Consider the following 25001-nt stretch of genomic DNA (forward strand, 5'->3'; position numbering starts at 1 on the left):
AATTTTTACTTTTGATATTACCAGATCATTTCACATTCCTATATTTATGCCACATTTTTCATAAACTAAAGGACCAAAGGTAATCCTCTGCATACGTGCTAAAAAGTGCTTTATTATTTTTTTAAAGTTTTATTTCTAAGTAATCCCCACACCCAAGGTGGGGCTCGAAGCCACAACCCTGAGACAAAGAATCGCATGCACCACCACCGGAGCCAGCCAGGCACCCCAACAGTTAGATCTTACTTATTTTTAATTAATTTATTTTTTGTTGGAGTTCAATTTGCCAACATATAGCATAACACCCAGTGCTCAACCCATCAAGTGCCCCCCTCAGTGCCCGTCACCCTGTCACCGCCCGCCTACCTCCCTTTTCACCACCCCTTGTTCGTTTCCCAGAGTTAGGAGTCTCTCATGTTCTGTCTCCCTCTCTGATATTTCCCAATCATATTCTCTTTTCCCTTTATTTCCTTTCACTATCTTTTATATTCCCCAAATGAATGAGACCATATAATGTTTGTCCTTCTCTGATTGACTCACTTCACTCAGCATCATACCCTCCAGTTCCATCCACGTCGAAGCAAATGATGGTTATTTGTCGTTTCTAATGGCTGAGGAATATTCCATTGTATCCAGAGACCACATCTTTTTCCATTCATCTTTCGGTGGACACCGAGGCTCCTTCCCCAGTTTGGCTCTTGTGGACATTGCTGCTGGAAACATCGGGGTGCAGGTGTCCCGGTGTTTCATTGCATCTGTATCTTTGGGGTAAATCCCCAGCAGTGCAATTGCTGGGTCATAAGGCAGATCCATTGTTAACTCTTTGAGGACCCTCCACAGTTTCCCAGAGTGGCTGCACCAGGTCACATTCCCACCAACAGTGCAGGAGGGTTCCCCTTTCAGCGCATCCTGTCCAACATTTGTTGTTTCCTGTCTGGCCAATGTTGCCCATTCTCACCCGTGTGAGGTGGGATCTCGTTGTGGTTTTGATCTGTATTTCCCTGATGGAAATACAGTGATGCGGAGCATTTTCTCATGGGCTTGTCGGCCACGTCTATGTCTTGCTCTTGCCATTTCGGGTCATGTCTTTTGCCCATTTCTGGATTGGATTGTTGGTTTCTCTGCTGTGGAGTTGAATAGGTTCTTTCGAGATCTTGGATGCTGCCCTTTATCCGACGGGTCATTTGCAAGTAGCTTCTCCCATTCTGGAGATGGTCTGTTGGTTTTGTTGAGTGTCTCTTTGGCTGTGCGGAAGCTTCTCATCCTGATGAAGTCCCAATAGTTCATCTTTGCTTTTGTTTCTCTGGCCTTCATGGGTGTATCTTGCAAGAAGTTGCTGTGGCCAAGTTCGGGAAGGGCGTTGCCTGTGTTCTCCCCCAGGGTTTTGATGGAATCTCCTCTCACATTTACATCTTTCATCCATTTTGAGTTTATCTTTGTGTCTGGTGTGAGACAGTGGTCCAGTTTCCCTCCTCTGCATGTGGCTGTCCAGCGTTCCCAGTGGCGTTTATGGAGGAGACTTGTCTTTTTTCCAGTGGATGGTCTCTCCTGCTTGGTCGAATATATGGTCTTGACCATCGAGTTGAGGGTCCACTTCTGGATTCCTCTTCTGTTCCATTGGTGGCTGTGTCTGTTTTTGTGTCTGTAGCACACTGTCTTGGTGAGCACAGCTTTGCAGCGCAACCCGAAATCCGGCATTGTGCGGCCCCCCGCTGTGGTTTTCTTGGCTACTATTCCCGTGGCCATTCGGGGTCCTTTCTGATTCCACACAAATCTTCAGATGATCTGTTCCAGCTCCCTGAAGAGAGTCTGTGGTATTTTTGATAGGGATTGCGTTAATTGTGTAAATTGCCCTGGGTCACATTGACATTTTCTCAATATTGATTCTTCGGATCCATGAGCATGGAATAGTTTTCCATCTCTGTGTCTTCCTCAGTCTCTTTCAGACGTGTTCTGTCGTTTTTCGGGTTGAGATCCTTTACCTCTTTCATTAGGTTTATTCCTAGGTAGCTCATGCTTTTGGGTGCCATCGTAAATGGGGTCGACTCCTTGATTTCTCTTTCTTCAGTCTCATCGTTAGCGTCTAGAAAGGCCACTGACTTCTGGGCATTGATTTTGTACCCTGCCACACTGCCGAATTTGCTGTATGAGTTCTAGCAGTCTTGGGGTGGAGTCTTTTGGGTTTTCTAGGTGTACGGTATCATGTCATCTGCGAAGAGGGAGAGTTTGACGTGTTCTAGGCCGATTTGAATGCCTTTTAGTTCTTTTTGTTGCCTGATTGCTGAGGCTACAATGACTAGTGTTACGTTGAATAGCAGTGGTGAGAGTGGACATCCCTGTCTCGTTCCTGATCTTCTTCGTGGAAAGGCTCCCAGCGTTTCCCCCTTGGGAATGATAATTTGCTGTGGGCTTTTCGTAGACGGCTTTGAAGATGCTGAGGAATGTTCCCTCTATTTCTATACTCTGAAGCGTTTGGATCAGGAATGGATGCCGTATTTTGTCAAAAGCTTTCTCTGGATCTATTGAGAGGATCATCTGGTTCTTGTTTTTTCTCTTGCAGATCTGATCAGTCACATGGAGTGTTTGCCGAGTGTTGAACCAGCCTTGCGTCCCAGGGATAAATGCCACCTGGTCACGGTGAGTAACTTCTCAATGTACCGTTGGATCCTATTGGCTCATATCTTGTTGAGAATGTTTGCATCCGTGTTCATCGGGGACATTGGTCTGTAATTCTCCTTTTTGGTGGGGTCTCTGTTTGCTTTTGGACTTAAGGTGATGCTGGCCTCATAGAACGAGTTTGGAAGTATTCCATTTCTTTCTATCTTTCAGAACAGCTTTAGTAGAATAGGTACAGTTTCTTCTTTCAACGTTTGATAGCATTCCCCAGGGAAGCCATCTGGCCCGGGACTTTTTTGTGTCTTGGGAGGTTTCTGATGATGACTACTTCAGTTTCCTCCCGGGTTATCAGCCTGTTCCGGTTTTCTATTTCTTTCTGTTCCAGTTTTGGTAATTTGTGGTTTTCCAGAAATGTATCTGTTTCTTCTAGATTGCATAATTTATTGGCATATAGCTGCTCATAATAAGTTTTTAAAATCGTTTGTATTTCCTTGGTGTTGGTGGTGATCTCTCTTTTCTCATTCATGATTTTATTAATTTGAGTCCTTTATGCTTTTTTTCTAGAGTCACCAGTAGCTTTATAATAGTGCTTCTGTATTGGGTTTCTGACATTGAATTGTAATCCAGAGTTTGTAACTCTGTGGGAGAGAGGGCTGTTTCTGATTCTTTCTTTTGAGGTGAGTTGTTCCTTCTAGTCATTTTGCTCAGTGTGGAGTGCACAAAAACAAATTATACTGGAAAAAGGAGCAGAAGAGAAAAAAAAAGAAAAAAGAAAAAAGAATAAAAAAAGGGGGTGGGGAAACAACAGAAACAAACAGAAAAGAAAAAACAAGGGGTGAGTATCCTCTGATTCTATATAGTGTAAAACCCTCAACTTCCCCTAGAACTTTCCAGTGCTGCTTGGTCAATACTTGGCTTCCCCTGTCCTTCCAGCTGGTCTTCTGGGGTAGGAGCCTGCTGTGCTGATTCTCAGGTGTGCTGCTGGGGGAGCTGCCCCGCCCCCTGCCAGGTGCCAGGCTCAGTGGGTGCTGTTTATCCAGTGAGGCCCCTGCTCAGTCCCAGGCACAGGGGACACGAGGAGGAACAGCCACACTGGTGGCGGCCAGCTGTCCAGCCCTGGAGTCAGCTCCCGCAGTAACTACCACAGCTCCCAGGCCGCAGGGGCCTGGATGCTCTGGGGATGGGGGGCGCCGATCCGACCAGCTCAGGGCTGCCCAGTGGTAGGAGCGTCCTTGCTTTCCTGTGCCCTCCCAACCTCTGCCTGTCCTGGGGGGAGCACCAGATCTTGGGCTGTGTCCCCTAGTGCCCTGGGCTCTGGGGCCTGTGACACTGTGAATGGACCTAAAGTACCACGATGTATAATTTAAAAGCATCAGAGTAAATTTTCTGCCGTTAACTTATCTTTTATTACAAATAAAATTCATAAGCCAGTATAGAGGTTAAAGAAAAACAAAATATGGAAACAGTGCAATGACGGGGAGGGAAGCCTCTGTTGGGCTGCAGCTATCACGAGCCCTGCGGTAGGAGCTGAGGTGGCTCCTGAGGTGGTTCAGGGGGTTGCTCAGGGGTCAAAGCCAGTTGCTCCAGAGGCAGGTGGCGGACCCATTCCCCCAACCCTTTGGCACTTTGGGGACCCTGACTGCAGGCGCCAGGGCCTACTCCTCCACCGGGTGGCTGAGGGTGCAGGTGGCTCCTCATCGGGGTGGGGAATCATAGGTGCCAAAACCATGTACATTGACTTGGACTCAGCAGCTGGCATCTCAGCTTGGGCCAAGCCCTCACCTCCAGCAGCCAGGAGTGGCTCGGTCACCTCAGGCCCTGAAGGTGCCGCAGGCCCCACAGTCGGAGCTGGGGTGGGCTCCTGAGGTGGGTTAGGGTGTTGCTCCGGGGACGAAGCTGTAGACCCAAGAAGACAAATTATCATCACCAGGACGGACTTTCCACATCCCTCCCAAATCAAGGACACTCTTACCACCGCTCAGCGTGTGTGAGTGCAGAAGCCCTGGGAGGTCTCCCCAGACTGCAGCCCGTGGGGATGGGGTGTGAGCCTACCCAGTGCTCCTGGCCCAGCAGCATGGAGGCTTGATCTGTGTGGCCCACCCTGTCCCCAACTCGGCCACCCCAGTCCTCCTCACCTCCACCCTCAAACTCCGCTTGATGCAGGTTTATGAAACGCCAAAGGTAACGCTCCGCACGACAGTCGAGCACTGAGCCTGGCACTGGTACTGCCCTGTGAATTTCAGCAGCTTTGTCAGGGCAGGAAATTCTGGGGCATCGTGGAAGTCCTCCTCATAGTAGTCCAGCCAGATGGTCAGGAAGGAGGTCATGGCGCTGGGGAGGGACAGGTGGGCAGAGGCGTCAGAAGACAGGGCTCCTCACACAGAGGTGTCCCGGGGAAGCCCTGCAGGAACCAGGGCCCTCGGCCTCCCGTGCGGGCCTGTCGGAGGCCAGTGCTGCTCCTTGTCCACCTGCCACCTGGCGGTCTTACCTGCCACTGGCTTGCTCACTGAGGAGGGGCTGGCACGAAGCCTCTGTGCGTGGGAGCCCATGACCAGCGGTGTGACCATCACTGTCTTTCCCGGGGAACCTTCCCTCCTGTGGGTCTGCCCAGCCTCACTCACGAGGGGCCCCCAGGGGGTGTCCTTCCACTGACTCTAATCTCCCACGGGCAGGGGCCGTCTGGTCCCTGAGCCCTCACTGGCTCTCCTGAGCACCTGCCGTGCACCCGGGTCCAGGTGCCACCAGATTGGTGAGTGCGATGCTCCTCACACCCTCTGCTCTGGGTCCCAGGTGTGGGGCAGACAGAGGGTTGGGGGAATGGGCATGGAGGAGGTCCCTTTGGCGTCCCAGTGCTCTCCCACAAAGCCCGCACCCCACCCACGGCTCTCCTTTGCTGTTTTCCTGAAGGGGCCTCAGACCTTTACCCTGTCACAGGAATTGCAGATGTGTGGGGTGAGGGTCCAGCAGCCCCTCTGACCCACAGCCCCCTCGTGGCCCGCCCTCCTGGAGACGGAAGGCTCCCCTGCATGAGCCAGAGCTCACTCACATTTCCCACTGGTCCCGGATTCCTTCCTTCTTGCAGGAAGCTACGATGCATCGATATCTAGAGGAGGGCGGGGGGCATCACATGAATCATCCTGGGGACCCGACCTCTCCTCATAGCTGCTGTCACCCTCTGACCTCCGACTAGTCCGGAGCCCTGGGGGGCTGTCCGCTCTGTGCGTGGGGCCACGGGCAGCTCCTGGAGAAGTACCTGCACCTGCTGGCACTTTCTGAATGATTGAGGAATGAAAGGGCTCCAGCCAGGCCCTGGCCGATATCCAAGTGGGCCTGGGTGCCCAGGTGTCCCCGGGGACCCCTACTCCAAATGCCCCAGGATACAGACCCCAGATGGACTCCCTTTCAATGGCAAAACAGGCCAGCTCAAGACCCTGGTGACGGTGGGGAGGCGGCACACGCTTCGTCATGGGGAGAGAACGATGACTGCTGAGCACAAGCACAGCCCCTCTAGCCGACCTGCCACAGGCCGGGCCCCGGGGGCTGCCCTACAGGACCCAACTAGGCCCTGTGTGACTCTACTCCAGTCGGAGGAGCAGCCCGAGGGGCCGGGAAGTTCAACCACATTCCCCAAGACTCCCAACCAGTAGTTAGCCCATCCCCCTGGGCTGTGGAGGGTCAGGGAGCTCACTTTGCAAACAGCAGGTCCAGCACCTCTTCAGGGGTGCCATACTCCTCGACCACATTTAGAAATTCAAATAGGGACAGATTGTCCAAGCGCAGCAAGGCAGGCACCAGTTCTTCTACCTCCTGCTCCAGCAGCTCCCTCCGGCTGGGGGTGGTCGGGCAGATCCGATTCCTTCTCAGGGCTGAGGCCCTTTCAGCCTGAGGTGGGACAGAGGGGACATGCAGCCTGCACTGTAGCCTCCAGACCACCTGGGAGTTGGACCACAGACCAAAGCCCGAGCTCAGTGGCTGGGGGGGGCAGGGGGGGCAGGAGTGCCCACAGCAGGAACTCGGGGCTTGACACCTGCAGCTCAGTCACTTAGTATCTGACTCTGGGTTGTGGCTCAGGTCATGGTCTCAGCATCCTGAGATCCCGCCCCTGGCAGGCTCTGCGCTTGGGGCAGAGTGTGCTTGAGGAGCCTGTGTCTCTGTCTTCCGCTCCCTGCTCTCTGCCTGTCTCTTAAACAAACTATCCAATAAAGAAATAATCTTAGAGGATAAATTTTCAAAAAAATTTGGATCAATACAAGGACCTAGTGGGAAAGGTTAGTGTCCCAGGTCCCTTGTCTGCTGAGTTTTGGCAGCACCTCCCTGCATTAACGTCTTCACCCCTTGTCAAACCCCACATCTTAAAACTTCTCTGTCATATTTTTAAAAATATTTTATTTATTTATTCATGAGAGGTACACACAGAGAGAGGCAAAGACACAGGGAGAGGGAGAAGCAGGCTCCACACAGGGAGCCCGACGTGGGACTCGATCCTGGGACTCAGGGATCACGACCTGAGCCAAAGGCAGTGGCTCAACCGCTCAGCCACCCAGGCATCCCATCTGCCATATTTTTTAAAATAAAATTATTAGAGAAGGGATGAGCTTGGATATGGGGCAGACAAAGCTGTACAAAATAAAAGAGAACTTTTGAAAATACACCAAGGTAAGTTCTCACATCCAACTAAATGTTTTGATATTTTACATGTCTCCTCCCACTACATCTTTATAAAAGCAAGCAACATTGATAATCCTTCATCTCAATTGTAAATTGACTCCCTGTCAAAGCATTTTCAAAAAATACAAGAACTTTCATAGTGGTGACATAGAATATCAAATGTCAAGTTGAATTTGAACACTATGTGCCTCGTAAGTGGAACTTCACAACAATATTCTAGGCTTGATTATTTATTAAGAGAACTTAGAATCCCATATAAGGCTAATGTTCTGGTCATTGCCCTACAAGTCATCACTACACTAATGTCCCTTTTTGCTCCAAAGTACATTTCAATGTGTGTGTGTGTGTGTGTGTGTGTGTGCATGCATATGTGTGTATGTATGTAATACATAATTTTAAAAATCCAGTCAACCCTTAATTTACTGTTCATGATGATGTTAAGTTAAAATGAAAGGAATGTGGTCTGTTCTTGACTTTTTCAATGCGTTGCTATTTCATAGTTCCTAACACATTAATTGTACTCAAATGAGCTTCCCACATTACTTAAGAGGGCAAATATTTGGATCCAGATCACCTTAAAAATTTGCAAAATTTATAAAGGATATATAAAGCTTGTTAAAATAATTTGTAAATTATTATATTTCATAAAAATACAAATTCTAAAATAATAAAATAGGCTTGAAACTAGAAAATAGTAAAGAAACTTTTGTCTGCCTTGATACTTAGAGAACATCAAGCCTGATATTGCTAGGACTAATAAACAGCTGGATCACCCAGCTGACTATTCCCTTTGAAAGGTTATCCTGACTTTGGAATGGCATGAGTCAGACTCTAAAGGAGAAGAAGTGGTTCTGAGGACATTCAGATATGAGCACCAAGAAGGTAATGAGTCTGGAAATCCTCTGATACACAGAAAAGTAAGAAGAACTGGGGAAAATTTTAAATGAAAAAATTGTGTGTATCCAACCTGAAACTATTTAAAAAACTATCATGTAAAGAAAGTTTATAAAGAGCCTCATTAAGTTTATGAAACAAAAATAGAAATGATGGCAGGGATTTTATGAGAAAGCACATTCTAATCAATCTAAGAAATAACATTCTAACAGCAATATTTTATTTTTGGAGTTAGTAGTTTATTATCCTCCAAATCAGATGAAGTTAGTGGAGATGGCTTTCAGTGAATTTGTGCTCTTGGTGAGATGCTGGACTCAGAGAAGTATTGAGGTTCCTTCCATTTCTAGGGTTTCTTTTTTAAGTACTGATACCACAAAAAGTGTTAATGAGTTTCCATAGTTCTCTCTAACTTTCAAATAAAGAACATATCAGGCTACATGATACCTACTTACCATTAATATCTTATATGTGTATCTTATTTTTTTTATTAAGGTTACAGACCAGAATATGTCATCTATCTCTATGTATGGAGATATAAAGATACAATCACATACTATATCCATCTACAGACCAGAATATGTCATCTATCTCTATCTATAGATAGATATGGTATGCAGCTATATCTATATCTACATCACTATATCTATATCTCCATACATAGAGATAGATGACATATTCTTTTTTTTTTTTTTTTTTAGATGGCATATTCTGGTCTATATCTTTACTGCCAGAAAAGCAGGATTAATTTTTTCTGATAAATTTTTTGACTTTAGCAGATAATAAAGAATGACCTTAAAAAACATTAAATATCTCAAAAAAACCATTAAATATCTCAAAAAATATAATAGAGAAAAATAAAAATGGCTCATTATTCCACTTCCCAGAGATAACCACTATTAATATGTTGGTTCATATTCTTTTCCCTCTTTCTGTTGATACAGACTAGTCAAAATATATTAGTGTCTTTTCACACACATGGAATAATACTATTAATACTAAAACTTTATGTTTTTCAAAGTATTTCTTGCCTCTACTTCCACATAGATTGATCTTCTTCTTTTGGGTGACTCTGTTGTATTCTATTCAATGAACCTAAGTTTATTTAACCGATATCCCAGTTGAATAAGGGGCTTGTTTTGAGACCTTAACTATTATAAATGATGCTACATAATATTTATAACAATATTATCTTCATTACAAAGACTAATAAACATCTCTCAAGTACTTATGAGGTGCCAAACACTTTCTTACACACTTTATAGACATCATTTCATTTAATTCTCAAAGGACAGTGAAATCTAGACATGCTATATAACTTGCCTAAGCTCACATATCTAGAAAGTAATGCCATTAGAAACGACAAATACCCACCATTTGCTTCGACGTAGATGGACCTGGAGGGTATTATGCTGAGTGAAATAAGTCAGTCAGTGAAGGACAAACATTATATGGTGTCATTATTTGGGGAATATAAAAAAATAGTGAAAGGGAATAAAGGGGAAAGGAGAGAAAATGAGTGGGAAATATCAGAGAGGGAGACAGAACATGAGAGACACCTAACTCTGGAAAGGAACAAGGGAAAGTGGAAGGGGAGGTGGATGGGGGGATGGGGTGATGGGCACTGAGGGGGGCACTTGATGGGAGGAGCACTGGGTGTCATACTATATGTTGGCATATCAAACTCCAATAATATATATATATATATATATATATATATATATATATATATATATTTAAAAAAAGAAAGTAATGAAGTGGTAATTGCAACTCAGGTCTGTCTGATTCTAGAGCTCAACACTCACTCAGCAAATACTTCTGTGCATACATTTTTGTATGACTTGTGTTAGTACACACATGGTACATTTATAAACATAGTATCGCTGAGTCAAAGGTTATGCAATATTTGAACTTCAACATGTATTTTCAAATTAATTTCCAAAAAGTTTTACCAATTAGCACTCATTAGTGCAGAAAATCAGAGCACTACTTTCTCCTTACTCTTGCCAGCATTGTGTAGTATTTATCTTCCCCCCCATATGATAGGCAAAATAATTAGTGTTATTAGTGTTGTTTCAATTTTCATTTCTTTAATAATTTACTGTTTTAGTAATAAAATGTATATATTTAAATATCATTCTTGTCATCAGCTGTTGCATTATACCTCATATGCCTATCATCTCTGTTTTGGAGAAGTGGCATAGAATTCTCAAGAAATTTTTTTTTGTGCGTTTCTTTATGTGTGTGTGTGTGTGTGTGCAGTACATTATTCATTCTCTGTATCACCACATATATCCAAATTCATTGTTTTTCTTTTTTTTTTCTGTTCTTTGGAATTTGTTTCTGGGTTAAGCACAGTCAGTTGCCATGCTGCCAGCAAGTTCCCATTATTCAATTCAACAATCGGTTAAGGTTTCTTTTTTTAAAAAAAGAATTTTATTTATTTATTCATGAGATACACACACACACAGAGAGAGAGAGAGAGAGAGGCAGAGACACAGGCAGAGGGAGAAGCAGGCTCCCTCAGGGAGCCTGACCCGGAACTTGATCCCGGGACTCGATCCCGGGACCCCAGGATCACTCCCTGGTCCAAAGGCAGCCGCCCAACCGCTGAGCCACCCAGGGATCCCTCAGTTAAGGTTTCAGGACTTGGGCAAGGTAACTGACTAGAGAGTAGGAACACACCATTTAAAGTTGCTTTTTTTCTCATAAAAATGATGGCAGTTATGGAAAGAGAGAAGAAAAACTTTTTGAAAACTAACGTGATATGAATTAATACATGTATACACACATGCATATGTACATGTTCTTTTAAAAGAGCGAAGAGGGATCCCTGGGTGGCGCAGCGGTTTGGCGCCTGCCTTTGGCCCAGGGCGCGATCCTGGAGACCCGGGATCGAATCCCACGTCGGGCTCCCAGTGCATGGAGCCTGCTTCTCCCTCTGCCTATGTCTCTGCCTCTCTCTCTCTCTCTCTCTGTGACTATCACAAATAAATTAAAAAATAAATAAATAAAAGAGCGGAGAGTTCAAGGGAAAAATAGCATTAAAAGAAGAGCTGTTCAAAAATTTTCTTAAATTTTAACAGTCCTTCAGAAAATAAAAAGTGATTAAAGAATTTGAGGTCAAGAATTCTTAGAAATTAAGAAATCAACTCACCATTTACATTTCTTTTTTAAAAATAGATTTTCTTGAACGAATCTTTATTCACTTGCTGTGTGCCCTTTTTTTATAATAAATTTATTTTTTATCGGTGTTCAATTTACCAACATACAGACCATTTATATTTCTTTTAGAGTCCCTCTATAGGAGCACCTGAGTGGCTCATGGATGACCATCTGCTTTTGACTCGGGTCATGGTCCTGTGATCCCAGGGCCTGGGATCGAGTTCTGGATGGGCCTCCACATAGGGAGCCTGCTTCTCCCTCTGCCTGTGTCTCTGCCTCTCTCTCTGTGTCTCATGAATAAATAAACGGAGTCTTTAAAAAAATAAAAAAATAAATTCCCTCTATACACTCCAGCAAGCGTATAACGCATTGCAGAAAAATGCACCGGCATCCACCAAATGCTACCAAGTCTAGGAAGCAGTCAGGGTTAACATTTATTCCAAGTGGAAAAACGTGGCACTCAGCTACATCTAATGGCATGAAGATCAACTAAGGCACACAAAAGTACTTGTTTTTTGTAATATATTCAAAGGTACAGCCATTTGCTTTGCTTAGCATTCTCAAGACGATAGTTTTGTCAATGGTGATACGAGTAAGTATGATTATGTTATGGAGTTATCATCAATAAAAACAAAAGTGTCATAAATGCTGTCCTTAAACTTGGAACCAATTAGCAGCACCTATAATCATTCTCCTTAATTATTCTCATTTTCTTAGAGGAGAAGAGAGGAGAACTTAATGTGTATCAGGTTAAGTGTTTCCTCCCTAAAGTTAAATACTTTTTTCTATAATAATCTCTAATGAATGCATGTTTGATATTTTATACTTCTTTTCTTTTGCATGAGCAGACCTACTGACGTTTTCCACCTTGTTCAAGCAAAAATGAAAAAGAATGCTAAGTAATTACAATGTGGAACAAGCCTTTTTCTTTTTCTGAGTGTTACTTGGAAGAATGCATCTTACTACAAAGCCAGTATTTTTTCTTCAATTAATATAAATAGGAAATGGGACAGATTAAGGAATTGGGTATGTGGTTTATCTCTGGTCCGTAATTTGTTTAAAAAGCAACTCCTATTTCTTTTCTAACCTGTTCATTTCTCTCCTCTATGTAGCTTAAAAAAGAAAAAAAGACCACCTACATCCACACAATATCATGTCCCCAAAAGCCAAACTTTAAAAAAAAAAAAGGAAGCATCAGTATTTATGTAACTTTTCTGCTCTAACAGGCAAATGTAACACAAAAGGCAACAAAATCTACATTATGATTTTATGATTATTAATTTGAATATGAATGGAAATGCCCAATTCCAAAGCTGGTTTAAACTGCAAAATTAATATACTGTGCTGTGAGTCATTTTTTCCCCTAATTATATGGTGAAATCATTAAAAATAATGATTAAGTTCACTCAAAATGACATTGTAAAGCTTGTAGAAATATAAAAGCAGAATCTTTACATATATGTGCATGTGTATATATATATATATATATATAAATTTCACTTTTTTATCATAGTTCATACTGCAAAGATTTTAAGGAGATTGACTTTTATCTTAGAATTCCTATTGATGAGGATAACTACCTAAACATAAACAAACAAACTGACAAATCTGTCAATGGAATACTACATATTAATTTCATTATTGGTTATGTACATTGTATTATGAACATGTTTTTACAATTGCAGAAATGTCTGCTTTACAATGAACATTGTTTATTTGAAAAAAGAGAGATTAGACGATCTATAGCTAGAAAAAAACTGAGAAAAAATTTGTTTATTTTATTTTATATATATCTGACTTATTTATTTATTTATTTATTTATTTATTTATTTCAGAGAGAGAGAGAGCGAGAGAGTATGAGCGATGGGAGTTGGTGAACAGAGGGAGAGGGAGAGAGAATCCCATGTGGAATCCTTTCTGAGCACAGAGCCTGTTCCGCAGCTCAATCCCAGGACCCAGAGATCATGAGCAGAAATCAAGACCTGGACGCTTAAAAGACTGAGCCACCCAGGTGATCCTTAAGTTGATTTTATTTATTTATTAATAGAGAATTGCTTAGAGCCAGAGTATCTCTCTTTGCATTAGCTGTTTACAAAATCAAGCTGAGTTCAGTGTGTAAGTCAATCTTGCAAATCATCCATAGACTTACCAATAGTTCATGATAACCTAAAGAGTAAGAATATGTGTCTCAGGAAAAACAGACTCATGGGAGAATAGAAAAGGTAGAACAATGCGGTAAAGTTCCTTTTCATAGGAAGTATCACAGGAAACTAAACAGAATCACATGATAGTAGCAACTTGCTCTAGTCCCTTGCCCATTAACTGACATAATTGGCTCACTCACTGAGGAGCAGTCAGGGATGCTCAGCTTGAGGTGTTGAAGAAGGTACATTATCTCGTTTGTAACGGAGCATCTGGGGCCATTATGTAAAGCCATTCTGCTCATGTAAAAAGATGTTCCTAAGACTTTAGAGCCAGCTATATATGGAGGTCCAAGGCAGAATTAAAAGTTTAGTTTTCATGATAATCATTTCGTGAACTTCCATTCATATTGGTCATCTTTTAACCATACAGACTAGCAAAAAGGAAGGGAGGAAGATGAAACCAAATTTGGTCAAGTTTAACTGTGCAAGGTTCAGTGTGAACCGTTCCTCATAGAGTAGAACTAAGGAATTCCCTGATCAACAAAAACTTGTTTCCTTAGAGTTTTTCCATTTCCTCCCATTTTTTCTCAACTAATGTAAATTATTGCCATCTTCTTTTAGTCTTATCAGATGACTTTGGCTTATCATCAAGGCCTTTTGTAGCCTTTTTTCCTACTTGCAAATTATCTACTTCATGCAGATTTCATTTTTCAAGTTTGGGACAGTAGTTCATGAAACAATTTCAAATTCTATTCCCATGTGTATTACATGTTGAGCTGTAGATGTTCACATGTAATGGAATGTTTAATTTTCATAAGTGTTGGACATATGGAATTGTATCTTCATGTCCATGCTGATTCAGTTCAACAAGCATCTATTGACTTCTCTATGCCAGACTCTAATTGGGATACTTGGCCTATACCAGTGAACAAGAGAGAAAAAAATTCTTACTATAGTGCTTCTTACATCTTATAATATACATTCTCTAGTTCTGCTCCGCCCACGAAAAGTTTTCCATTTCCTTCCATGTTATTCATTCTTATAAGTACTACTAGAAAGTTTCCAATAAAAACTTGTGCTAATGTCCAATAAAAAGAATAAAAAAAGCAAACAGGTAGTACTTAAATTGTGTTCATGTGTTATGCACTGCTATAAACTTGTTACATATATTAAGTCATTTAATCTGCATAACAAGTATACGGGGTGGAGACTGTTTATGATCATCATCCATACTACTGAATATATCAGTAGTCATTTCTCCTGAGTAAATACCTAGAAAGCAATTGCTGGATGGTATGGGAAGTATATTTTTAACTTCATAAGAGATTGCAAGTTTTCCTCTAAATCACATTCCTACCATCAATGCCTGACAGACCCAGTTGCTCTCCATCTGTGCACTGCTAGATATTGTCATCCATTCTGATTTGGTCCTAAAGATGATATGTAGTAATATCTCATTATAGCCTTTTTTGAAGGATAAAAATATTTTATTTAAGAGTTTTCTATACATTTATACCTCGTAAATATTTAGACATAGGAGATAGTAACTACCCTTCTCTATCTGACAAATGTGTGGAGGGGAGCCGTTTCAATAGTCCCTGCCCATAAGCAGTTGTAAAGACGGCATACTTCTTATGAACCAACTCTGATTCACAAAAAGAGTATTTGTCTCTTTTCTCCACCCTACCAATTATGCTAGCTTGATATGTTCCAGAAGCAGAAGCCAGAAGTGAAGGAACAGAGTTAGGGGACTGAGGTTTAGAGGGATGAAAAACACTCCCTAGAACCTGTGATTTTATTTTATTTGAATATGTTACATAAATTCCACCGGAAGACTTAAAATTCTATTTTGAGATCTGCCCTACGACCCAGCAATTGCACTGCTGGGGATTTACCCCAAAGATACAGATGCAATGAAACACCGGGACACCTGCACCCCGATGTTTCCAGCAGCAATGTCCACAATAGCCAAACTGTGGAAGGGGCCTCGGTGTCCATCGAAAGATGATGGATAAAGAAGCTGTGGTCTATGTATACAATGGAATATTCCTCAGCCATTAGAAACAACAAATACCCATTTGCTTCGAGGTGGATGGACCTGGAGGGAATGATGCTGAGTGAAGTAAGTCAATCAGAGACGGACAAACATTATATGGTCTCATTCATTTGGGGAATATAAATAATAGTGAAAGGGAATAGAGGGGAAGGGAGAAGAAACAGGTAGGAAATATCAGAAAGGGAGACAGAACATGGAAGACTCATAACTCTGGGAAACAAACTAGCGGTGGTGGAAGGGGAGGTGGGCGGGGGGGGTGGGGGTGACTGGATGGTGGGCACTGAGGGGGGCACTTGATGGGATGAGCACTGGGTGTTATTCTGTAAGTTGGCAAATTGAACACCAATAAAAAATAAATTTATTATTAAAAAGAATAAAATTCTGTTTTGTTTGTTCAAAAAATACATATTTTAATACCAGTGATAACTTAAAAATAAATATAATTCTTCCTTACTATATAGACAGTAAGAATACACAGACCAGATAACCTGTTCTTCAAGCTACAAGGACCTTCAAATCATTATCTTGTCTAACACCATGCTAGTAAGAACACGTTATCAACTATGATGTTTAGAAAGGTTACCTAGGGAGAATAAAACCAGTTATTTTAACCTATATATTTTGTGGTTCAGGCGCTGATCAATGCACTTTGAAAATAACAATACTCAAGTGATAAGAGTTTATGCTTAATTCTTAAATCTTTCACAAGGTACAAGCTCAAAACCATTATACTCAATATTACAAATATGAAAGCCAGTGTCTTTTAAATTATGTAAGTTAATTTCTTAGAACTTATCCAGATGAAATTACGCAAATTATAACTTATCCTATAAATAATCCATGTTATACTCACATCTTTTTAAATCTACAATTCGTATGTCTTACAAAAATTCTCGCCATTGTCTGCTAAACTTGTAGAAATTTAGAAGATGGAAAGAATTTTAATTTTGTGGCCACAATCATAGAGTCCATGAGGGTTCAGGTAATATCAGGGGCCTTAGCACGTTCCTTAGGGCCCTACCTCGGGACCTGGACAGCGGGGCGCGGAGCAGCGGTGGGGGTGAGCGGGGAACCCGGCCTGGCCAGTCCCGCTGCAGCCCAGGGGCGACCCGGGGCCTCCCCCGCCGCGCCCCCCCGCAGCATCCCGGGCCCCTGCCTGTCCCCCGCGACCCTGCCAGGCTCAGGTCCCGCCCTCCCCGCTGGGGGTCCCTCCCGACCCCCCAGGCTCCTTGGCCCACGCCCCCCCCTCCCCACCTCCAAGCTCCAGGGCCCCTGCCCGCCCCCCGCGGGCCGCCCTCAGCCCCCCATCGCGCAGTGGGGCGCTGCTTACCGCAGGCCGAGTGCGGGTCAGAGCCCTGCCCCAGCGTGGAGCCGCCCGTGTGGGTCCCGCTCCAGGCCGCGGCTTCCCCAACGCCCGCCCGCTCGGGTCACCCCCAGACTGATGCGCCTCTGCCCCCCCGCGCCTCCTTCCGTTAAGGCCGTTGGAGCCCGAGCGCGCGCCGCGGGGGCCTGGCCTGGGCGGGGCGCCCGGCGGGGGAGCCCGGGGCGCGCGCTGCTGCTTGGCCACTTTGGGCTTTAACCTTCGCTCCTCGCTGTGGGCTGTCGGGTTTTCTAATTACAGGAAACTAGAGGACTTGAGCGGGCTGAAGCCACTGCTGTCACTGCCACATTCTTTTTTAGGTATGACAGGGCCTTGGATCTATAGACCAGCTTCTTGTTCACCAGGAGCACCCCCGGAATGTGCATTTTCGTGTCGTATCCACAAATGCCTGTTTTTATTTTTTTTTATTTTTATTTTTATTTTTTTATTTTTATTTTTTTATGATAGGCACACAGTGAGAGAGAGAGAGAGGCAGAGACACAGGCAGAGGGAGAAGCAGGCTCCATGCACCGGGAGCCCGACGTGGGATTCGATCCCGGGTCTCCAGGACCGCGCCCTGGGTCAAAGGCAGGCGCTAAACCGCTGCGCCACCCAGGGATCCCCAAATGCCTGTTTTTAAATACTTCATGCACATGTTTTTAGCAGAGAGTCAAGTTTTAGTTCTATGATTATGCTTATTTCTGTCTGTACGGTTGCTTTTGTAATGAATTAGCACTTACATACACCTCTACTAGGCAATCATGGAGTTGGCACCCCACAAGAAAGGTAATTTTCGGTCATTTTAAAAAATGTAACAAATAGAAGTATATTTGCATTTTAGGCCTCGTTTAATGATGTCACTTCTAGAATGCTTATCAAATCAGTTCATCATGTTTTTTTATTTTATTTACTTATTCATGATAGACACAGAGAGAGAGGCAGAGACACAGGCAGAGGGAGAAGCAGGCTCCCTGCAGGCAGCCGGTGGCGGGACTGGACCCAGGTCTCCAGGATCAGGCCCTGGGCTGAAGGTGGCCTAAACCGCTGAGCCACGGGAGCTGCCCAGTTCCTCATGTCTTGGTTTGTGGTGCTCCGTCCTTGAATAGGACGTTTCAGGCCACTCTGCCACAAACATTTAATGTCCTTCTAATTCTGAAAATTCTGTTCTAAAAATATTTGCAACAATTTGAAGAACTTTGAATTTGTGAAATTGTGAAATAAAGTTGAAACAGTAGAAAAGTTTATTCGGAGGGGATTGACCTCTGCACATGTGTTTGAGTTAAAATAATGATGTAAAAGTAAACTTTGTGTATTTCTTCCTGTATTTTAAACAGTATTTTCAGATTCTCAGTGTAGAATTAAGCATTGCTGATACTACAAAAGAAATACATCTTGGGTCTTCCCCCAAGTAATACTATGGTTGCCCTGTCATGAGAAATAACACCACAGTGATTATGTCCTCAACTGCCAGGCTTTTGCTTTTTTTTTTTCTCTCCTGCTACCGTATCATAATTAGCTTCACCACATGGACTGAGTTCTATTAGCTGAGCAGAGATAGAGCAATGTCAGCTCTCAGGTGAGTATGGCGACTTCTAAACTTTTTGAATCTGCAAAATGTACAACTCAGAGCTAGTGAAAATTCCTCTCTCTTTCTTTCAAAGACAGAGAATATTTACCCCCGGATCCTCTGGGATGGTGTCTGACACTCTGTAGACACTCCTGGAAACTTTAGGTTTTTAGTACTTTTTTAAGTTGTCAGTAATGATGCAGTTTGTTGTACAAGTCTGCAGCTTAGGACCTCCAAGGACCTCTTCCTTATTTACAAATGTTTCATTGCCTTTTTTAAAAATGTAAAATGCTCTTACCAATTTTTTTTGTGTTTACAAGCAGTTTGGCTTGACTCTTGTATTGCAGGCCTAGTATTTTCTTTAGCACGTTAGTTTGGACGTGGCTATTTGTCAAGTACTGAGCGTTATGTATGCCTACTCCTTATATTTTGATGTCTGGTGCTTCTCTCTGCAGCATTATATTTAATTGGAGCCAAACTCTATGTATTTAACATATCCTGAACGCATTATTCTTCAAATTCAACAAATTCTTTATCACTTAAATTCTGATTTGGAACTTGTCGAAGTTTTGTTTCATGAGTCTATAAGGAAGTGGAAGCAAAACATTTGTAATGCTGTGTTTTTGTTGCTTTCACATGCATGATCTCAGTAATCACTCTGAGGTGTTATTAGCAGTGCAGCAGTATTCCAGGTTTTTAGATCTAAGGACTGAGATTGAGGAATGTGTAGTGACTTACTCAGTGTTTTGGTTTTTTTTTTATTACTCAGTGTTTTTAATTAATGAATATTAGAATTGTTTATTTCTGACTCTAATCCCGTTGTCCTTTCTTGTACTAATTATCTCCCCTTGAAAATCTTTACATATAGGTACTTCGTATATTTTGTTCCCCAAATAAATTTTGAATGAAAACAGATCAGATGATTACTGAAAAGAAAATCCTTCCCCTCCTGTGTAACTAGTATATGTTTTGAACTCAAATGTATCATTTTGCTTTTTATTTAGGAATTTTTTTAATGTATATATATATATATACATATATTTTATTTATTTATGATAAATAAGAGAGAGAGAGAGAGAGAGGCAGAGACACAGGCAGAGGGAGAAGCAGGCTCCATGCACCGGGAGCCCGACGTGGGACTCGATCCCAGGTCTCCAGGATCACGCCCTAGGCCAAAGGCAGGCGCCAAACCGCTGGGCCACCTAGGAAACCCTTATTTAGGAATTTAAAAAGGTTAAATAAGTTTTCACATCATTTCGTACAATGAATAATTCATTACCTGATACATATTTTTATCCTCCAAGGACTTAAATACAGTAGACACCTCTTGTGTATTATGACAGGAGGGGGAAGAGCCCACACGTACTGTTTGGTTCCCATGACCCTTTCTGTATCCTCCAGGGACACTTGCTGGTGTCCACTCATTTCCTCCCTTGACACGTAGAGGGAGGCCACACTGAGGCAAGAGAAGCATAGCATGTCTTTCTACCCTTTGAGAGGTGCTAGGCTTTTTCTCTGGCATTAATCCGGTTTTGCTTCTAAATCAGGAAAGGAACCTCAAGAGGGAAATACACCATCTTCTGGGTCCTGACCCCCATGTAGTCCAGGCTGTTGAGTTCCTCTCAACTGAGCATCTTCCATTGAATTGTTATTTCAAAGATCTCTGTGTTTCAGAAGCCTTCTGGTTTAGGACACCTGTTTCTGGGGCGCTCCCTCTCTCTGCACAAGAATACCAAGTCGGAAGGCCCAGAGCCCCACAGCAGTGTCCTCTCCCAGTAGACCTGCTTAGCTGGGGAGAGTCACAGTCAAGTAGCAAAGCCAGTGCCAAAGGGCTCCCATTCCACCCTCCTTCCTACCTTGGAGAGGGAATTGAGGCCTTTTCATGGTATCTGGAAACAAAGGAACTCTTCATCAGCAGGTTGAACCTTCCCTTTGGGCACAACTGTTCTTTTAATTAAGGTATTGTGTTTTTTTTTGTTGTTTTTTTTTTTTTTTTTTTACCTATTTAAAACATTAATGCCTTGGCTCTAATTTTGTCAGCTTGCTGTATTTTAATTTCTCCAGGACAAAGTAATCGGTTTACATTTTTAGGTTTTCAATTTGATTCTTATGCATTGCATATGAAAACAAATAGTAATAGAACTTAGCCAAATAGGCTGTGACAATTTTCTTTATTGGAGTTCAATTTGCAACATATGGCATAACACCCAGTGCTCATCCCACCAAGTGCCCCCCTCAGTGCCCATCACCCAGTCACCCAACCCCCCACCCATCTCCCCTTCCACTACCCCTTGTTCGTTTCCCGGACTTAGGTGTCTCTCATGTTTTGTGACAATTCAATTAATAATTCATTTTGGTTGCAAGTGTTTAGGCCTTGTATTTTGACTGATAAATGCAAAAATGATAATTTATTACAAATAAATTCATATACTTGCACTATAGTTTGATGAACCAGTAAATTTTGTCTGCATGACTGTCATTAGACAGAAAGTTAGATCATTTCAAATATATATGTTTGACTTCAAGAACACCTGAAATGACGGTTCGCATAAGAACATGTTTTTGTTTTTGTTTTTGTTTTTGTCCCTAAATTTGTATGAACTTACTTTAAGGTACTAAGTACACTCCTGTATTTCTGAAGTCTTGTACACTTAAATATAAAGAACTAAATATGACCACATTCGATTCACATTCCAAAATAATAGACTCCAATTAATTTGCAAGTTCATTCTAAAGTCTTTCTTATTTTAAAGGAGTAATTCTGTTTGTAATATAGTAAGCCAAAGTATCTTTATGAGTTTGCTCATAGGAATCGAGAAAATGAGCCTCCGCACAATGACCACCGCTGAAACAGCCCTGCTACGTTTCTCTCGTGTGGGAGTCAGGCGCATATTCTAATAGAAGGAGATGGATTCCTAGTTCCCCATGTGGAGGTCAGCTGGGCTCTGAGTGACTAAATAGCAGGAGGGGAAAAGGCTCACTGGAAATCCGAGTTTGTGGTGTCCAGGGGCCAGCAAAGTTCTCTGCCCTGACAGCGTCTCAGGGGGGCTTTAACGCCCCAACCACCTTTTCCACTAGAAGATTTTAAATTGGATCCACGGGCCAGAGAGTCTAAGACCTAAATAATTTCATAACATGGGAAATGTACCTGTTTCTTTCAAGTTGTTAATTAATGAATAACAACCTCGATAAAAACCTTAGTATTTCCTCAGTGAAGAATTTGGGAGGCATCAACTCAGGTTGTAAAACTCAGAGAGTGTGTGGTGGTTGACATGGGGAGTCTTTAGGCCCCAGGGCGAGCCCAGGATTGGTCAGGGCTTTTGTTCAGGTGAATGGGCTTTCCCTAGGCCTGTTTCAGATCCCTGAGCTCTTTTCATGGATGCTGGCTCTGTCTCCTTTTTACCAGACACTTGGGATTTGTGATTTGTCATCTTCCTTTCATAGTATCTTTGGTCTTATTGATAAGTAAAATCTTGCCCCCCCCCCATTTTTATCCATACCAGGTGTTACCTAGACCCACTGTGCAGTAGACATCCTGGCAGCTCTGCTACTTGGTTCTGGTTTGCTGTAAACCGTTAGGAACCAGACGACCAGACGTGATACCCTATAGGGTTTGGGGGTCTTGCTTGTCTCCTTTCCTTTCTCTCGTTTTTCAGAAATGCTTGTATTGCAATGTTAAAATTTTATGAAAGGATCATTGTTCCCTGCTTTTCGGTTTAGATGGAAACATAACTCTTTTTCTGAAAACATGAAAGTATCCCAAACCTAAACATTCCTAGAAAAAAGCATACCAATGTGCACATGCAGTTGTCTTTGCAACTTTGCTAACAGTAATTTGGGTTGATTTGAAACTTCACTGACATTTATTTATTGAAATATTTTGTTAATCAGAGAGAGAGAGTATACCAGGGAAGAGGGGCAGAGAGAGAGGGAGAGGGAGAAGCAGGCTCCCCGCTGAGCAGGGAGCTCAAAGTGGGGCTGGATCCCAGGACCCTGGGATCATGACCTGAGCTGAAGGGAGACACTTCACTGACTCTGCCATGCAGGCACCCCAAAACCTTAGGTTACCTTTAAATGAGAGGATAATACAGTTTATAAATATTCTGAATTACATTCATCTAAAGAGATTCAAAATTTTCCTATCAGAAGAGTATGAGCTTAACTCCTGGAATTGTCACTTGATTGTCCGTTTGAAAGAACTGTGTTCCTTTGGCTAAGTTGTCATCATTACTTTCACTTTCTGTATTAAAAGATCATCATCAGGGTGTCTGGGGGGCTCACTGGATTAAGCCTCAGACTCTTGCTTTCTGCTCTTGATCTCAGGGTCTTGAGTTCAAACCCCACATTGGGTTCCATGCTGGGTGCTGGACATGGAGTCTACTTAAAAAAAAAAAAAGGTTCGTCATCTTCCTCAGTGTTTATTCCTTATGAATGTCTGTAGGGTAAATACCGTTTTCTGTTCTACCACTGAAATGGGTACCTTATTCTCATGGATGCATTGAGATATTTTCCTCTGTGTTGAGTGACCATCGTGTGATGTCTGTGGAGTGTTCTTGGTAAAACTTGTTGGTCACTTTATTCCTGCTGGCCTCAGGCTCACTGTCACCATGACTCGCCCACTGCTTATTGGTCTTCCCCTCTCATTTCTTCTCTTACCCCGATGGTTAGCAGTATTTTTTCCCTTTCTATCTTTTTTTTTTTAATGTGGCCCTTTAAGAAAAATAGTGCTTATAGGCTCTTTTTTTGTTGTAAAAAATATATATTTATACCAGAAATAACTCTCGAGCCAAAATGGAGGAAAACATATCTTCTTTACACCTCGGCTTGCTTATGTTAAGGAGCGAGAGGTTGTCCTATGTTATTGCCTCAGTGTTGCATGAGCTCAGGACTCTGTTTCTTCTGTCTTTTCCCATTTCTCCATCTGCAGACAATATCCAGGGTAGAATAGAATTAATATCTCGTGATCATTGGCCACGGTTTAATTGTGAACAAGTAGGATCGAACAGACATATAGCCCTGCTAAGTTATCACTTCTATGTGGAAAGATAGAAGTCACATCAATTCATCTAAAACCAAGGTTATTTATTATTTCTAGAAAATTTCCTTTTATATGTTACTGGTTTAAACTGACAACTTATTAAGGTGCCCACAGAGATAAGTGTATATCTTCCACGAAGCTATCTTGTCAGTGTCTAGGAAATATTTCCCAATTAAGTGGGTAATTTCAATGTTCTTTGGTCGCTTCCTGACAAGTGTTTTCTTGCTGAAATGGGTGTTTCCTAACTGCGACTTGATGAACGTTCCTGGTGGAAGTGAACAGAGGTGTCAGTGGTCCAGAAGGTCGGGTTCTCAGATCCTCGTGTGTTGGCTGAAGTTTCCACCTTACTTTCTTGGCAAGGGATTTGGACCCCGTTAGAGTTCATTCTCGGGGCTCGTCCGCAAGGGGATGGAAATCCCTCTCTCCGGCTCCCGCCTCCCTCTGGCCCCGCAGCCTCCCTGGAGCAGCGGCCGCCCTGCTCCTCCTGCGGCCCAGTGCTCGGGAGCTGCGAGGGGCTCCGGCCTCTGGGCCTCTGTGCAGCGGTTGCCCTGCAGGCCAGAGCGCACGGTCCTGGCCTTCCCTTCCTCCTGTGCTTCCACTCCCCCTTGCCTTAGCACCTCGCAGGAGAGCCCCTTGCCCTCCCTGCCTTGCTTTTGTTTTCTTTTCTGTCTTCTTTTTTTTAATAATAAATTTATTTTTTATTGCTTTTGTTTTCTAAGGCGGAATGGACTTCCCAGTGTTTGTGCTAATGACGTGCACTTAAGGATGTTTAAAGAAGTGGCCTTATAACATGCATCTCTGTATTATTAAGAATGTGCTCAGGTTGCCGCTCCGGAAAATCGGTCAGATCTTCCTGTGAGATCCCGGGGCCGGTTCTCCCTGGTCTTAATTCCAGGAAAGGTTGTGCTTTTCTGAAACAAGTTGTCATTTTGGTCTTAAGTACCAGCACATCCTCTATCTAAGTGAGTTTTCCTCTTTCCGTTTACTGCTGTGTGTTATTTTCTTTTTGAAAATAATCTTAATTTCCTTATGGTTATTTGTAATTTTATCCATTCTAGAGAAAGCCTTTGTGCGGTACCGAGTATGCTAGAACTGTCATCCAAATAATGATATATTTTTCTAGACTGAAGAAATCTAGATGTATTATTGTGTTTCATATCTTTAATACTTGACTGGCTTTAAGCAAAATAAATAGCTTTTCATGCATGATTGATAGGGTTTTAGTTTTTGTCACCCAGACAAAATGGCTTGTGGATTAGCCATAGGTCATCATCAGTTTAAAGAGAGGAAAATGCACTTGTTTTAATATCTGTGTGATCGAGATACCAAGCAACATTTTCCTCTCTAGCAGAGATGTGTCACACGAGGTTGTAGCTGTGTTCAGTGTAGTCCTGTGGATGGATGCAAAATGGAGGGAAACGTTCCAGTCTGAAGCATTGTCATCTTTTCTCCTAATGAGCCTAAAATTCTAACAAACAATGCACTTTTGGTTTGTTTTG

At 42.8% G+C, this 25001-nt stretch overlaps 2 protein-coding genes across 2 annotated transcripts in view; one reads left to right on the forward strand and one right to left on the reverse strand.

Moving 5' to 3' along the window:
- LOC140599525 (uncharacterized) overlaps nucleotides 1-14601 on the forward strand; it is a 476056-nt gene extending 461455 nt beyond the window's left edge. Inside the window, exons 15-19 of the mRNA XM_072762680.1 lie at nucleotides 2558-2634; nucleotides 3178-3290; nucleotides 8010-8163; nucleotides 12186-12363; nucleotides 13173-14601. The gene's annotated coding sequence lies outside the window, so the exon portion shown is untranslated. The remainder of the gene's footprint in view (nucleotides 1-2557; nucleotides 2635-3177; nucleotides 3291-8009; nucleotides 8164-12185; nucleotides 12364-13172) is intronic.
- The window catches only part of LOC140599527 (uncharacterized), a 37068-nt gene continuing 16062 nt past the window's right edge, over nucleotides 3996-25001 (reverse strand). The window contains exons 4-5 of the mRNA XM_072762682.1: nucleotides 6302-6640; nucleotides 3996-4944 (exon numbers count right to left, since the gene is read on the reverse strand). Of these exons, the coding sequence (XP_072618783.1) occupies nucleotides 4779-4944; nucleotides 6302-6640 (505 nt within the window). The 3' untranslated portion in view covers nucleotides 3996-4778. The remainder of the gene's footprint in view (nucleotides 4945-6301; nucleotides 6641-25001) is intronic.

Source organism: Vulpes vulpes, chromosome 7 (genome assembly GCF_048418805.1).
Source record: "Vulpes vulpes isolate BD-2025 chromosome 7, VulVul3, whole genome shotgun sequence".
Classification (NCBI taxonomy): domain Eukaryota; kingdom Metazoa; phylum Chordata; class Mammalia; order Carnivora; family Canidae; genus Vulpes; species Vulpes vulpes.